General features: G+C 37.6%; 1 protein-coding gene across 1 annotated transcript in view; it reads left to right on the top strand.

Annotated features, from left to right (window-relative positions):
• THSD7A (thrombospondin type 1 domain containing 7A) overlaps positions 1-17,853 on the top strand; it is a 417,169-nt gene that overhangs the window by 380,605 nt on the left and 18,711 nt on the right. Inside the window, exons 16-23 of the mRNA XM_077754232.1 lie at positions 1,578-1,583; positions 3,157-3,290; positions 8,055-8,208; positions 9,864-10,008; positions 11,364-11,479; positions 15,835-15,952; positions 16,183-16,328; positions 17,064-17,238. Of these exons, the coding sequence (XP_077610358.1) occupies positions 1,578-1,583; positions 3,157-3,290; positions 8,055-8,208; positions 9,864-10,008; positions 11,364-11,479; positions 15,835-15,952; positions 16,183-16,328; positions 17,064-17,238 (994 nt within the window). The remainder of the gene's footprint in view (positions 1-1,577; positions 1,584-3,156; positions 3,291-8,054; positions 8,209-9,863; positions 10,009-11,363; positions 11,480-15,834; positions 15,953-16,182; positions 16,329-17,063; positions 17,239-17,853) is intronic.

Raw genomic sequence — 17,853 nt, 5'->3', positions numbered from 1 at the left:
AGTCAAATGAACCAAGTCATGTATATGAACCAACCTTAAATATGTAGATAGGTTTCATGCATACACAGACTAATTTTAATCTCCAAACACACTGCTTTCCAGTACACAAACTTTATTTCCCAAATTAAATTGTTAATGATAATAAAGGTATGCTTTAGGGTGCTCCCCTCAGCTTGCTAAGTGGAATGCTGCCCAATTCATGAATCAGATGATATAGTCAATTAGATCTTCAAAAATAATAATAATAAAGTAAAAATAAAGGTACACTCTAGAGAAAATAAATTTTGAATAAAGAAATTAAAGATGAACAAAGTGGAGAATTACATGCCACAGGAAGTACTACTCTGAAAAAATCTTGATTTTTCCCTAAGTTGCTACATGTTCCCTTAAAGACAACCAAAGGGAATACACCACACTGCTGCCATCTACTGATAACCAAGTTTCCCTGCCAGAGTCAGTCAATATTTGCAAAGAAGAAAATTCAGTTATGTGACCCTAATGAAACAGAATAACTGAAATGTAAGGTTCATAATACAAAAGAATATTTTTACAAGTTTTGAGACCTTAAAGTTCAATGGTAAACTTAAATTGTGATAAATTTTGATCCGTGGTTCTAATAAGGAGAAATCCTACATATACACATGTTCAGAATGTGTATGTGTGTGTATGTGTGTATATTTAGCCAGTCAGCCCTTCAATTAAAATAAGCCATGCTTGCCTCAGCTTTTTATTGCTAGTCAATTTTTAAAGGTTCAAGACCTTCTGACAAGTTGTCTTTGCTATGAAAAGTCTTTTATCTAAGCCATTTCTCTGTCACCCTACAACTCTGATAAAATTTAATTTTGGTGGGGACATTTGGGTACTTGTTAATCTGCTTACTGGTGGCAAATTACAACATTAACAACTGAAAATTTCAAGCTAAAACAAGAAATAATATATTGCTGACTGTTTAAAAAAATAGAAATTTATAGGACTTATTGGTAACATGTTAGGGAAGTAAAGAATATGCCAAGGTTGTGTTAATTTTGAATATTGTAAGTCACATGGATTTTTTGCTACAATTCTACATTCCTCGATAAAATAATCAGTGGTCCATTGACTTGAAAATGGTCATTGAGTTTCCATTTTCCAATTAAGGAAGCAAATTCTCATTTCCTTAGAAATGTAGAGGGATGGATTGATTAAAATCAATAGATTAATCAATCAATCTGTGGATAGATTTTTCACCATTTGGATCACAAAATATTTGCAGTCATTTATCAATCCCGCATGATATATATTTTTAGTTCTACTCAGTTTCTTAAGATTTCTTCACCCTGTCCATCTAATCTTTTCCTTGACTGGGCTGTTTGCATTACTCATTTGTGTATCTTCACTTTAAACAATGATAAGAAGGGCTTTTTCTCTCCCAGGGCTTAATAAAAATATTCTAATCACTTACCAAAAAAGAAAAGTAGACTTTTATGTGTGGATAACATAATGTTTAAAACTTCAAACATGAATTTTTTCATTCAGTGTACTGACATATTTTTCCTTATTTTCTTTCTTTTCTTCATCCCTGTTGAACACTTCTCCAGGCACAGGTAAGAACTTTTAAATCTCCTGGTTCATGGTAGAATGTTCCTTGTTTTCTTTTTGACTCCTGAGACTTCAGAGAATGGACTTCTTTTCCTGCTATTGTCTTATCTTTTACAGGGAGAAAATAGCACATTTTCCATACAGTTTTTGTCCTGCATCTGTTTCTTTCTTTCTATCTTTCTTTCATTCTTTCGTCCTTCCTCCCCTCCTTCCTCCCTTCCTTTCTTCCTTCCTTCCTTGCTTCCTTTCTTCCCCCTCCCCTCCTCTTTCCTCTTTCTTTCACCCTCTAGCATGCTATCTGTGTTTTCTCATTTTAATATCAGGGTCTGAGGTGCAGGGGTGGGGGAAACAAGCTTCACTTCATTCACCAGCCTTGAAAAGGCAATGACATCTCTCTTGTTAATGACATCATGCTTCTTGGAGGGAGGGGTAAAGGTGCAGGTGGGCTGAAAATGGGTGGCAGGAAGTTGCTCTGAACTGATTTGTATTCAGTCCAGCGTAGGAGATTAAAATGAAAACCATTGAAAGATTAGGCAAAATAGCATTTCTCTTTCAGTGTTTCCCTTCCCCATAAGTTGTAGGGTAATGTTTTACTCAGTAGTATTTAGTCCCACTTAAATACAGTACCCAATGTGAAGGTGATCTTTTATAGAAGTAATTGTGGATTCTTACGCCAACAGTGCATATGATTTATTCTCACTTGGAATGGGTCATTTTTACTCACTCACTGAAATTTGCACAAAATAATAGCTCCAAGGGGCTATTTATATCTATATTTTCTGAAATTAAATAGTTACTACAACGTGTGTGTGTGTGTGCGTGTGTGTGTGTTTTGTGTGAAATAGGAAATAGAGTTGAATGACCATAGATTTTGAAATCATTTTAAAAGAAACTTTTCTTTAATGGTTAAGTCAGCTGTGTTGCAGTGGATTATAGTTTATTTATTTCCTTGATTTAGTCATTGTTTTCCTTGAGAAAAGAGCGTAAGTGGTTCATTTTTCTAAAATACTGAAACCAAACACACCACCCTAAATGTGGGGCTTTCAGCCTTCATGGACAGTGTGTATATATATACACACACATATATAAATCCTTATTATTACATACACTTATTTGGAAAACAGACCAAGTCATATTTTTGTGAAAACAACTGCTTTAATATGATTATTCATTCATTTATTCATTCATTCATCCACTCAGCAAATCTCTGTGGAATGGCTGACATCTGAGCACTCTGGCCCGAGCACTGGAGACACAGGCCTGTGAACAAGACAGATGGCCCATGAAATCACAGTGCTGTGCGGTGTGGGTCAGTATGGGACAGTGTGTAATGGACCTCATGTGCTCTTCCCAGTCAGACCTGCACTTCTAATGTCATATAGGATCAAGAGAACACAGCACCGCTAGCCCTGCCCATCACTACTCTAACTCTTACATCTCCTATATTCCTAGTTTAGAGTAATGAACAGGAAAGAAGAGGAGTGAACAGAATATAATGATTGCTGTGATGTGAAGCATCCCCACACACTCTCATCGGGTTCCCTGGGGAGAAGTCCCTGAGAATTGTGTGTGTTTCAGGTATATGAGGTCGTTCCTTGCCACAGTCACTGCAACCAGTACGTATGGGTCACAGAGCCATGGAGCATCTGCAAGGTGACCTTTGTCAACATGCGAGATAACTGTGGAGAGGGTGTGCAAACCCGAAAAGTGAGGTAAGACCAAGCCTGGTTACACAGACACAGAACACGCAACCCCTCCCACGTGTGCCAGAGTGAACTTTCACTCCTTCCCAGTCTCCTGAGTAAAACTGTCTTATATTATTTCTAGGGAATCTGAGTGCATGGAATACTCTAAAGGGATCTGCTTCAAGCAGCCGTTTGTCACACTGGGCCTTCTGACTTTGGGAGCCTTATGTCACGGTGCTCCTGTGAAAAAAAGATTCACACATCGAATGCAAGCTAAACTCATGCAGATTTTCCAAACCCCAATACCTTTCTTCCTGAAGGCCAAAAATATTTCTTACTGCTTTTTAGTGATAATCTCTTGTACACTCTTGCTCCTTTATATCAAACTGGCTAATTTTCAGATATTCTCTTCTCCTCCAGGAAGCCTCCTCTGGCCACACTGTAGGGTAGCCACTAGCCATATGTGGTTATTTCACTTTAAACTTAAACTGATTAAAGGGCACCTGGGTGGCTCAGTCAGTTAAGCAATGAACTCGTGGTTTCACCTCAGGTCATGATCTCAGTTTGTGAGTTTGAGCCCCACATTGGGCTCTGCACTGACAGTACAGAGCCTGCTTGGGATTCTCCCTCCCCACCCCCCTCTCTCTCTCCCTCCCTCCCCCACCCCATCCTTGCCACTCTCTCTCTTTCAAATTAAAAAACTTTAAAAACTACATTTAAACTAGCTAAAATTAAGACTGCATTTCCTTCACCACACTAGACATATTTCAAGTGCTTCACGGTCACAGGTGGCTAACAGCTATTCTGTCAGACAGCAGAGCTATAGAGCATTTCCATCATCACAGAAAGTTCTGTTGAGCAGTGTTGTCCTATAATTCCCCATATACCCCTCATTGTTTTGAAAGGATCCATTTACTGGTCTTTTGTTTTTATTAAACATTATCATTTTCTCCAAACTGAGACCCTGTCATATTCATAAAAATACCCTAACACCTAATACAAGTTTGATACTCATTAAGAGGTCCCTACCATATCTACATATGTCTCTTAAGGGTTCTAGAACCCTACGAAATAAGTGTATTTGGTTTTATTATCTGCACTTTGTAGACTCAGAATTACTAAGTAATTTACCAAAAACACACATCTAGAAAAGTAAGAGAATTGATATTCAATCCACAGTCTCTTGTCACTCTTTTTTTCCAATATTTAAGTTTTTAATGTTTATTTTTGAGAGAGAGAGAGAGAGAGAGAAGGGCAGAGAGAGAGAGACAGAGAATCCAAAGCAGGCTCCAGGCTCCGAACTGTCAGCACAGACCCCGATGTGGGGCTCAGACCTATGAACCATGAGATCACGACCTGAGCCGAAGTTGGACGCTCAACTGACTGAGCTACCAAGGTGCCCTTTTTTGTCACTCTTTGTACCAGTTTCTTCCAACCGTTCTGAGTGACACACAGTAAAGATAAATGTAAAAACATCTAGAACTTCACAACTTATGTTATGAGGAAATCCACTATCACCCATGGCCTAACTTTTCATGAATTTAAGATTTGTATTTTTCAACAGAAAACTAGAGCAAATTACCATTCATATCATAAAACCTTGGTACACTATGTGTAACTTTGCTTCCAGTAAAAATAATCCCTATATGTTTTTTTCACAAGCCCTCTGAACTCTCAAGTATTTTTCTGAGGAATTTAATAAAGGTGGATGTGGGGCTGGGAAGTAATAAGCTGATAGAGAAATATAAGGAAAAGACAGAGATTCCATTTTCCACCATTCCCTTCCAAATTTAAATTTTCTCCTTTGGGGCACTTGGGTGGCTCAGTCAGTTAACCGTCCGACTTCAGCTCAGGTCATGATCTCACAAGNAAAAAATGATCAAGTTGGGCTTTTAGTTAGTAAGAAAAAGTATAATAAAGAACAACTGGCACACCTGGGTGGCTCAGTCACTTGAGCCTCCGATTCTTGCTTTCAGCTCAGATCATGGTTCCTGGGTCTTGGGATGGAGCCCATGTCAGGCTCTGTGCTGAGCATGGAGCCTACTTAAGATTCTCTCTCTCCCTTTGCCCCTCTCCAGATATATGTTGTCTTTCTCTGTCTCTAAAAATTAAAATTTTTTTAATTAAAAAAATAATAAAGAACTACTATTCTTTCAGCTTTCCCTTCAACTATCTGTGTACCTGTTGCTTTCTCTTGGTTTATAGATACTCTCATCATTTCCAAATACATCTTAATCAAAGCAACTTTTGAGATCAATTTATTTTTTTAGTAAACATCTTTAATGTAAATAAACAGAAGGTCAGTATTGATTGTGATCTCTGATCACATAATAATGTTCCTGTTACTGATTGAATAGTAACCTCATCCTCTGCTAATTAAGGTCAAAATGTCCTGCTTATATGCAAGCACTGGGCAATATTTAGGATAGATGAGTCTATAAGAGAGCATATTCCAATTATATCCAATCCCATTCTTTCTCTTTTAGGATGGTATGGCATAGCAAACACTAGTGGCAGAAGTAATTTTTCCCTGGTGAGAAGGGGTATTTTTTTACGGACATTGTTTTTAGAATTGCCAGTACATGGTGATACTAATAAAAATACATATATATATATAATAAAAAGCAACAGATTTGGTTACTTTTATGGTTGCTTTTGAATTCTCTGCCTCCTTATTGTCACATCGTGGTGGGCTGTTGGCCTCACTCATTGCCTCCATCTTGGTTCTGCACTATTTTATTTCTAATAAAGTTCAATTTTCTCACCGCATAATTCTATCTCCTATGGAAGCAAGAAAGGCCAAGAATTTGATGAATGAAAATACACTTAAAGTGCTTTCCTTTGTGCTTAAAACTTGATCCAAATATTTATTCTGTACTCTAGAGTGATTTTTAAAACTGATTAAGGCCAGGTGAAGTAAATAAAACATAACTAATGTCAACAAGAAGGGCTTTTTAGCAATTGTGGCACACTGAAATGATGTCACTCGAATATAGTCATTAAAAGTTATGTCTTAGAAAAATAGCAATATGAGAAGATGTCCATAATGTATTTCTAATTTTTTTCTTAAATGGCACAAAATTGTAGGTAAAGTTTGTTCCTATTTTGTGAGTCTGTTAAGAGTGCTTTTCTCTGAGTGATAGAATCATGTGAATTTTTTTTGTTTCTTCAGACTTTCCTAAACTGAATAAATTACCTATAAAATAAAAAATTAAAGGAGAAAAGCCTGCGAAAATGTAGTTTTATGTATATAAGTACTTAATCGAGTATTGAACATCTGTCCTTAACTCTGGATCAATAGGTAATTTTGCAAGTTAATCCTTGCTCAGTGTCAGTGCCTACCATGAATTCAATCTTTTCTTAGCAGCAAATCCAACTTTTGAGCATTAAACTCTGCTCTGTATCCTCTCAAAGCTGCTGTCACCATAACATTTTTCAATGGCATTGAAGTTAGAACTTTTTCCTGGGAAACTAAAATTCTCCCAAAGAAATGCATAACTTTTTCTTCAATGATGAAATCAAATAAATATCTACCTTTGAATGCTTTTGTGGTTTTCTATTTTTATCGAGTAATCCAAAAAAAATGCAGAGGTGCTATCGTATGAGTATTTTTTCAGACTACAAATCCAATTAAGACATGACCAACAGCAGTTTTCCAGCCATTAAATGCATCCCACAGGAAAACAACATTTCTTTTAAATTGGGCAGCACTGTATAGAAAGGCATTTCTGCAGAAGAGGTTTGTGAAAATGCAATGTCCCCAGATTGTAAATCCCTGGGAAAGGTGAGATTCCAGGTATAATTGATAATGTAATTTAACCAACAGTGTAAAACATTGCAATGGGTTTGAGAGGCTTAAGAACTCAAGCCTGCCTTTTTAGATCCAGCAATGCATTTTCTTCCCAAACCCATTAATCAGGTTGACCTTCTCTAAGTTATACATGAGGGGTAAAGTTTTTCTCTTCTACTAGAACAGTGCCTGGAGAGATTATTAATGATGGTAAGAGTCAAGTCTAATACTAGCCACGTTAATTAGATCCTCAGATGAGTAAAGAAGACTTCCATGACTGCTTACAAAAGAATGAAACATAATAAAATATTTGAATTGGTTCTGTTAAAAAGAAAACTAATACTTAAAAAGGTCAAGATATAGGATGATTGAAACAACCACATTTGGAGAATGTGTGCTATTATTGTTACTACTATAATTGTGTTTTCACTTTTGGCTTTCTTTTAAAGTTATCAGCATATAGGAGGCTAAAATTACAAAACAACTTGATAAGTGGCATCAGTTACTTTTGAAAATACCTAATGAAGCCTCTCACTAGGAAAGCTCAGGGTGCCTCTTCTTTCATCACATACGATCTACCTTCTCTATGGACTGTACCATTTTCTTCTGAAGAAAAAAGTGCATTATATTCCAAAATTACAACCCCTCTCTGAATCTGTGTGGACCCTTCCTCATTAGATGCTACATCATCGATGAGTGTAAAAGACGCCCTCCTCTCAGAGGAAGACATACAGAGTTTATAATACACACACTGGCTGTAATTATAAAAGACTATAATGACACAAGTGTGGATGTTATATCATACTGAAGGTCTGCATGTTTTTATGGGAGACAGAGGTTCTTTCATGTTTTCATGTCTGGAGAATTCAATTTATTAAATGTAAACCTTCCCACCTCCCCATGCCATAATGATGTCTTAGGAAGAACCATCTATCTTATGGCTTGGCCATTGTTCTAATTGTCCTGGTTCCTTCACTGAATAGGTGTGTGTTTTCTTGTAGATGCATGCAGAACACGGCGGATGGCCCTTCTGACCATGTAGAAGATTACCTCTGTGACCCAGAAGAGATGCCCCTGGGCTCTAGAGAGTGTAAATTACCATGTCCTGAGGATTGTGTGATATCTGAATGGGGTCCTTGGACCCGATGCACTTTGGTAAGATGATGAACCATTTATCAATATAGAGTTTACTCAATTTTTTACCACGAAAGCTTCAGAGCTAAGAAAATTATAATTATGAAGTTACCAAATTAGTTATGAAAGCAAGGTTGTTTTCTCGGCTACTTCATTCTATGACTGTGCCATTTAAAGTCAGCAGTGTTTTGTCTCACACTAGAACAGCTTGACTTCTTGCAAGCTTTATGCCTTCTAGCATCCTCCTAGACCCACACAAAATGCCTTCAGATTGGTTTATAAATACACAACATGTTAAAAACTGCAGTGATGATAATGACTCCCTCCAGGTAAAGGGAAAAAAGAATGAAGCTCTAGTAAAGGTACTTTAATGGTGTCAGGTTATTGTCATCCCTTGCTTTTTGCCCAGTCTATTTTATTTAAATTGCCAGAATAATCTTTCACACAGTGGGGGTACTACAGCAGGGGTATTTACACTAAAACGCAAAAGATCCTGGCAAGAAAGGGAATCGAAAGAAGAAAGCTGTGTGTCAGTGAATCTCTTTCCACACACTGACTCCATGTCTCCGTGGGCCTGGAAAGCCAGCTGAGACTTTCAAATCACAAAAAGCTTCTAGATTTCAACAGCCCTTAGGGGCTCTTCCACGGGACCCTGGGAAGAGTCATTTGAGCATGTAGGAAATTGGGCTTAGCCCAGGCTCCTCTGTAAAGCTGCACATTTCAAAATAGCATCAAAAGCACAGGAAGAATACATCTAATGTGGAATTATTTTGCTGAAATACAATATAAGATAGTTTCAGAGAATTTGTGATGCATGTTTTCAAAGTGAAATTAATTTTCTATCTCAGTGTTAACATTATTAAAGGTGCTGATTAACAGCCAGCTGATAGAGCAGGGGCCAAACAGGGCTGCCAGTTGATTTGGATAGAGGTTAAATAGCAACAAAGAATCAGCTCTTTCACAAGAGTATGCAAATGATTTTCTCTTCTAATTCCATAGCTTCAGATCTGAAGTTCCTGTACTTAGAAACCAGATGTTTTTAGAACAAGACTGTGCCAGTAAGCAGAATGGCAAGCTAGTCTTTTTTAACTGCTGAATTATGTTTGTGGGCATGTGTGTATGTGCCCATTAGGGAAAAAAAAAAAGGTCACTAAAAGGTAGTTACTTAAAATCACCCTTAAAATGAGTTTTCAGGTCTAGGAAACTAAGATAGATAGATGATAGATAGATAGATAGATAGATAGATAGATAGATAGATAGATAGATGATAGACAGATAGATAGATGGATGATAGACTTCTGTATTCGTGATCTACAATAACGAATATGTTAAATCACCCTTAAAATGGTTTTTAAGGTCCAAGAAACTATATTAGATAAATTCATTGATTATAACTTCTGTATTAGTGATCTATAATAATTAATATAATCATGTGTGTGTTTACGTATGTGTGATGGGATGTATCGATTGGTATTTGACACACAGACTCTTAAGCCTCTTAGAGCTAGATGGGACATCAGAAACTCATCTAACACTTGATTTTATAGACAGTGAAACTGAGGTGTAATGAGAGTGGCCCCAAAATCCTAACTCCTGCTCCAGTGCTCTCCCTCATAGATTAGCTCTTGTGTGGCTGGGGAGTCACCATTCTGAGGAGTTGTATTATTCTTTGTCAGCCTTGCAATCAGAGCAGTTTCCGGCAAAGGTCAGCTGATCCCATCAGACAACCTGCTGATGAAGGAAGAGCCTGCCCTAATGCTGTTGAGAAGGAACCTTGTAACCTAAACAAAAACTGCTTCCACTATGATTATAATGTAACAGGTACGTGCATAGTCATCTCATCACAGAGTTAAAGGCCAAATCCTGTGCCTTTCAGCTCAGCAGTATTCCCGTAAGTATTGTCCATCTCCATCTGGGTCCCTTTTGGACATGCTTCTTACTTTCCCAGAGATAATTCTTTATTCAATGACAGAAATATGTATCTATTTTTTAATAAACATCAGGATAGACAGAGAATGAAAATAGCATACAAACATTAAGGTAGATTGTGAATAGTCTAAATGATCCTGTTGAAGACATCCTCCCACTTAGGGAATGTGCAAGTAAAAGATATATATCTTTCCCATAAGTATCAGGTTTATTGAAAGATGTCTTTCTTCTTCAGAAGATGGTTAATCCCTATAACATACTGGGATAGCATTTCTTTGTGTGGGGGCAGTTTATAAGCATGATTAGTCTGATGTAAAAATGTCAGCAATCTTAAGCTTCCAAAAACCATATGAAGAAGCTACAAACATTTCAGTATTATCAAAGGTACAGATGAAATAGGATGAATTGTTTTTTTCAGAAGAAAAGACTTACGTCCATTTTTTCCATAAACTTCATCTCATACCATCAAGGTGCAAAATTCTAGGAAAGAAGTGAATGTATTGGTTTATCTGATGTAAGGCAACACTGAAGCTTATTTTGGAATTTTTCCCAGGTAATTTTCCCACTGAAACAAACTCCAAACATTGTGCAGTAACACACAGCAGCCAGACTGGCTTTTTGTCTCCTTAGGTTTTTCTCTTCTCATCTGATACAAAGATGTCACAGTTCTCTGGGACGTGCGATGCTACCCTGGAAAGAAAGACTGAAAGCGTTATTTTGCAAAAGACATGAAATAAAAGAATTAAATAGATATGGCCAAAGTGATTTTGAAATAAATAGGTGCATATTTTAAAACATTCTAAGTATGGACGGCATGTGAAACAGTGTTCTCTTTGAATATAACTGCACAGTTCAAGTACCACCCGTTAAAATTATGAATTGTTTTGCTAAACTAAAAACAACGTTGAAATTTAAATTTCTACTTTCATTAGGAAAAAAAAGTTTTTAAGTGACATTTGATCTGTAGGCCGGAGCCGGTTTCACACTATCACCAAACGGCTAGCTGTCAGGATTGTCAAGTAGACATCTGCCTTCAAGAATAATCCCTATAGCTATGTGCAAACCTAGCAGTTCCATTTGACTCTTGTTATGTTCAGAGCCGGGACCCATATGCTCTGCATGTCGGATGATTGATTGTGGGGCTTAGGAAGCAGTTGTGAATTAAATATGGGATTCAGGTCATCAGAGTTTCACTTGAAATCTGTTTCATACATGGCCTTCTGTCTGATGGGCTCCCTTCCTTTCAGACTGGAGCACGTGTCAGCTGAGTGAGAAGGCAGTTTGTGGAAATGGCATTAAAACAAGGATGCTGGATTGTGTTCGAAGTGACGGCAAGTCGGTTGACCTGAAATATTGTGAAGAGGTGAGGGGATACTGTTACATCTTTGCGAGTAAATTCTTCCCTAATAATTTCAATTCATGCTGAGCCAAGTGACCTGTGCTCAGTGCAGCTCATTGCCAGCAGATGTTTTTCTGTACTATTCAGAGGCTGTTAAGCACCCTCTTGAAAAGAAACACTGTCCAACTACTGATTTCTACACATAATTTCCTGTATTTTGTTCTGCTTGGAGCCCAAAGGTATGCTAATTAGCCTATTTGGAAAGAAATGCTTGGGGAACAATAAGTAATCAAGGTGAATAAAGGCAATAAATCTTAATCAGACTACTCATCTTTTGTAATTTCATGTGAATTTTGTGTTGCCTGGGACACCTGCCAAGAGCCATCATTTATTCTCTCTGTTGCTAAACATTGATCGCATGTGGTTTGGTAGCAGATTTTGATATTAGGATCTAATATCCAGCTGTGAGAATCTAAGTACTCAGGTCTGGGTGAGAGAGAGCTTGAAATTCAAACAAAGGAATGAAGCCTGCCTTTAGATCTTTGAGGTACAGAGAATTGTAACTGTTAATTTTCCAATTTATAAAAGTAATGTCATCATTTCTAGGTATGACCTGATGAAATGTGGGGAAACATAGTTGTTGGCCTCTCTTTTCCTGAAGCTACATTTTGTGTTGTAATTATTTTGTCCAGCTGCCATACCAAAAGTGTCCCCACATTCCTGACAGGTTTTAACTCCTCCTGCATCTAAACCCCACTGGGTTAAACATGAACCAAGATGAGTAGGAGCCTCAATAGATCTTGAACACATAGAGAGGAGCTTATAACCTCCTTAGAATTCAGTAGACATGGTGACCGCGACTTCTGCCTATACATCCTGGGGGCTATATAAGCCCATGGTAAATTATTCCAACTATTAAGAAAAAACTGAGATGGAGATAATATCAATCCACTTGATATCTTTCTCTTGTGAACCCAACAACATCATCCATGAGAGGAGAGCTGCCAAATGTGCTGAAAACAAGTTGTTTAGTTAATAAATTCTGCCCACTACCATCTTATAACACAATTTAGTGTACTCATACTTTAATTATAAATTTTATACCTGATATAATTTGGTTCTGAAACTAGTAACATCAAAGTAATGTAACCATTATAAAAAATAACATTAGTATTAATGAACATTATTATAGTCATATGCTGGCTAGAGAGCTTTGATCTACTTCCAGCTGATTAATATATCTCCTTTTTTTTATAAATGTTCATATAAGTGTCCTCCTGGATCAGAATAAAGTATACAATAAATAGCTGAGAGCTTTGTGAAAGCTGGCCTGAAATCGTACAAAACCAATTAAAAACTATGTGACTACAAAACAGAGGTAGAACTAGAGATCTTTATTTCTTAGATGAAATGTGAGTAAAACCTTGAGACATAACTGTTATCTTAATTATCCAAGAGCCTAGACAAATTTACTTTTATGCATTAATGTTATAATGTTTGAATACTGTGATGACAATTATGGATTCAAATGATAACATTGTGGTAATCACTGTCTTTAGGAAGAACAGTGCTACTCTCTGCAGGAATTGGAATAAACAACTCCTATCCCATTTTATCCATCCCCAGGGATGCAGCAGTATTAAATAATAGCCCTGAGAAAAGCTGGCTACCTTTTTAAATAATGGATTGATTGCCTATCTACTAATACATGTACAAACCCTGCATTCACAACAACAGCAGTAGCTAACTCTTGCTGTTTCCCTAACAGCCAGAGAGAATTATGCCCTTCCTACCCAACAAAGGGGACACTTAGGGTTAAACCTATCTAGCACTTACATAGCATTTTTTCCTTTGATGTTTCTCAGACATTTATTCGTCCAATACCTAGTAATTGGTTTCTCCTTTCCTATCCTTTGATCCCTGAACAGGTTTATTTTCATTTAGTTAGACACATATGTTTAGATAAATGAGAGAGTAAGAGAAGAAAAAAAGAGGAACAATACATGTAAGAAAGAAAATAGTAGACTGTTAAAATACCTTACCACTGGATACCAAAAAGATCTATAAACAGACACCCTTTTCAGTTCTGCAGTGAAATAAGTCTGTAGTAGTTGAATTCTGTGATTCAAACCCTCTCTCCATGCAACTCTTATCTACCTTAAATGTTACACATCCTTATTAGCATACAATTGCCTCAAGTCTCCTTTCTCCAACCTCTCATGATTTAAGTGACTTTAATTAAGCGATATGATAAAAAGTGTTCATACCAAATCCTCAGCTCTGTCAAGTATTCCTGGTGAAGAATATAACAGGAATGCCTGGAGAGATGTGTAGCATACAATCATTGATCTGATCCTCTCTCAGAGGATAACTTAGAGCCAAGAGCTATATTTGAACCACAATATGTTTCTTTTGCTATCTTTCACTATATACAATAGACACTATAAACTTCTCTTTCATGCAAAAATTTTAAAAAGATCTTAAAAATCCCAAGGATTAAAATAAACAAAGCAAAACAAAAACCTGTACTCTCCTAACAAGCTCTTAAGCACTTCTATTTTCTTTTTTTTTTTAATAGTTTATTGTCAAATTAGTTTCCACATAACACTCAGTGCTCATCCGCACAAGTGTCCTCCTCCATGCCCATCCCTCCCTCCCCCCACATCCATCAGTCCTCAGTTTTTGTCAGCATTCAAGAGTCTCTCATGGTTTGCTTCTCTCCCTTTCCCCCACCATTTCTGCCCTTCTTCTCCCCCTTGTTCCTCCGTCAAGTTCCTCCTAATCCTCCTATACGTGCAAACATATGATATTTGTCCTTCTCTGCCTGACTTATTTCGCTCAGCATAACACCCTCAAGGTCCATCCATGTTGCTACACATGGCCAGATTTCATTGTTTCTCATTGCCATGTAGTATTCCATGGTATAGATAAACCACATCTTCTTGATCCATTCATCTGTTGATGGACACTTAGGCTCTTTCCATGTTTTAGCTATTGTGGAGAGTGCTGCTATGAACATTGGGGTACATGTGCTCCTATGCATCAGCATTTCTGTATCCCTTGGGTAAATTCCTAGCAGAAGCACTTCTATTTTCATACCACTTTGTACCTTGGACTTTTTAACTGTTCGTATATAAAAGTAAGTGAGTTTGAAATCTCATATTTTAAAAGTAGAGTGCTTACACAAGTAAGGAACTAAATGCCTATAAAATGTCACAATATGAGAATCTAATGAGAGGCTAACCAAAATAAGTGAATTATACCTCAGTCAGTGCTAGATCACTTTTAGAAAAGAAAATCTCTGTAAAAAATAAATGTGTATAAAGTATTTATAATCAAAAAATTCTGGTGACCCATATTTCCTTTTGAGAGAGATAACATACTTAACAACTAATATTATATACTAATTATTTCAATGTTATATTATTAGTTTTTGAGTGACAATTTGTCCTTGAAACCTTTTGTCTTTCAGTTTAACATGACACATAAAAAAAATAATATCCCAAAGATACAATTATAAATTGATATATTGCTGATATTCTTGGTTTTTATCTAATGGGAAATAGCCATCCTTACACCTATCTCGTTCCTCCTTTAGGGAAATTAAACCAATTTAGAGACTAAATCTACTTTTTTTCATTGCTTATTTAAAAAGTGCAACAACAGAGGCTCCTGAGTGGTTCAGTTGATTAAGTGCCTGACTCTTGATTTTGGCTCTAGTCATGATCTCACAGTTGTGAGATCAAGCCCTGCACCGGGCTCTGGGCTGGGCATGGAACCTACCTAAGATTCTCTCTCTCCCTCTACCTTTGCCCCTCCCCAACTCTGTCTCAATTTTTTTCTTCTTCTTTTTTTTTTTTTTTTTTTTTAAATCCAGGAGCTCAAGGGTAGCTCAGTTAACCATCTGACTTGATTTCAGCTCAGGTCATGATCTCACAGTCTGTGAGATTGAGCCCCATGTAGGGCTTCACACTGAGAGCACAGAGCCTGCCTAGGATTCTTTCTCTTTCTCTGCCTCTCCCCGAATCACATATGCCCACTTCCTCAAAATACGTAAACTTTCAAAACAAAAAGATATCATTGGCTAAAAATTTAAATTTTTTTTTAGTTTGAAAAGTTCAACAGTGTATATGGAGTAAATGGGCTCCTCCATTCATCCTGTGCCCTTCATTTCCACTCTCCTGGGAACAACTTCATAGTCTTAAGTTTGGATGTTTGTCCTCCAGATATCATTTTACTTTATTATTCATCTTGTTTATTCTTCCTCTCCTCTCCTCCCCACTAATATTTTCGTCTTCCTCCCATCCTCCCTCTAATGATTAGACACATCGTGCCATGCTTCCAGGTCAGTGCAAACAGATCTACCTCTTTCTTTTCAGCTTGGCCTGGAAAAGAACTGGCAGATGAACACATCCTGCATGGTGGAATGTCCTATAAACTGTCAGCTTTCCGACTGGTCTCCTTGGTCAGAATGTTCTCAAACATGTGGCCTCTCAGGTTTGTTTGTACCTTCATTAGCATTAGACTAATAGTCAAGGAATATGAAATCTCATTCTTGCTTTAAGTCTTACCAGATAATTTTCATCAATGTCTTTCCTTTCAAAATGTCTGAGACTTACTTGTCCCTTGGATCTCCTCAGATCATCACAGAAATGTCTGTGATGCCTTCTCTCAAGATAGATGCTTGCACACATATATCACTTAGCATCACTTTGTGTCTCCTAAAGGAAAAATGATCCGAAGACGAACAGTGACTCAGCCCTTTCAGGGTGATGGACGACCATGCCCTGCCCTGATGGAACAGTCCAAGCCTTGCCCAGTGAAGCCCTGTTATCAATGGCAATATGGCCAGTGGTCTCCATGCCAAGTACAGGTAACCAAATCTCAAGAAGTTGTGTAGAGGCACGACTGGGTGGCTCAGTCAATTAAGCTTCTGTTTCTTGATCTCACATCAGGTCTTGATCTCAAGATCCTGAGTGTAAGCCCCACACTGGCCCACGCTTGGCCTGGAGCCTATTTAAAAGGGGGAGGGGCACCTGGGTGGCTCATTCAATTGAGCATCTGACTCTTGATTTCAGCTCCCGTCATAATCTCAAGGTCATAGAATAGAGCCCTGTGTCTGACTCTGCTCCGAGTGTGGAACCTGCCTAAGATTCTCTCTCCCTTTGCCCCTCTTCCACACTCACACTCTTAAAAAAAATAAAATAAAGTTGTATAGGGATCTTCTATTTATCTGTAGAGATTTAACTTCAGAAATGTTTTTCAGAACTTACAGATGGCATGTAAGTTCTCTTAAAGATCTTAGGTGCCTTGCCATTTCATAACTGTTAAATTAGTTTTGATAACAAGCAGTCCCTGTCCTGTGTGTTTACAATCATTTGGAGACAGATTCATTTTAATGAAAATTTATTTGCCTGTCTTTGACTAGAAAACAAATAAATTGTTCATTGTATACTTATGGCTAGTTCCTATAGGACTTCTTCTCTAGGGTTTCAAATGCTTCTTTAACTGCTCATAAATCAAGATCAATGGTGCAGAGATGACTGAAAGTGATGAGCTTGCTAATGAATTTTCTTTTCCTAATTAGCTATTTCTTTCTGCATTCCAGGATGCCCAGTGTGGTGAAGGGACCAGAACAAGGAACATTTCTTGTGTAGTGAGTGATGGGTCAGCTGATGATTTCAGCAAAGTGGTGGATGAAGAATTCTGTACTGACATTGAACCCATTATAGATGGCAATAAAAAAATGGTTCTCGAGGAGACCTGCACCCAGCCTTGCCCAGGTAACAAGAACAAAATGGACTTCATAGTTGGGTCATTTCTTACCAGACCTAGGGTAGAGAAGCGGTTGCATAGATAGTCTAAGTTAAGGCATATCAGCAAGTCTTCTCATTCACTAGTATCTGTGTCAACAACTGGATACATAGCATGGAAGAAGGGGTTGTTACTTGCTGCCTTGTTACTGCCAACTCAGGATGAAGTCCAGGTCTCCCATGTGGCCTGTGCTGCCACCTACCCACCTGGAATTTTAACACCTGCAGGGGATGGCAGGTAGGGCCCTAGACTCCTGCTTGACAGGGAAAGTATGAAAGGGAATTTGCATGTATTTAGGATTTCCAGGAGAGAGAGAAGTAGGGTTTTAACACTGACTAGCTAACAAAAGATCCAAGTCCTATAATGAAAACTTACTCTGGGTCCTGAAAAGAATCAACAACAAATTCATACCTAGATACACTGTAGTTAAAACATAAAATGTAGAAAAATAGAGAACTAGTAAAATATTCAGAAAGAAAAAAAAAGTTCTTGCAATTGGAAGACAACCAATTAGAATTACAATAGAATTCTTCTTACTTACAATCAAAGTCTGAAGACAATGGAATATGTGCACAGTAGATGGA

This window comes from Crocuta crocuta, unplaced genomic scaffold (assembly GCF_008692635.1).
Source record: "Crocuta crocuta isolate KB4526 unplaced genomic scaffold, BGI_CrCroc_1.0 scaffold292, whole genome shotgun sequence".
NCBI lineage: Eukaryota > Metazoa > Chordata > Mammalia > Carnivora > Hyaenidae > Crocuta > Crocuta crocuta.
The sequence above is the reverse complement of the archived record's forward strand: the minus strand, read 5'-3'. Positions and strand labels throughout refer to the sequence as shown.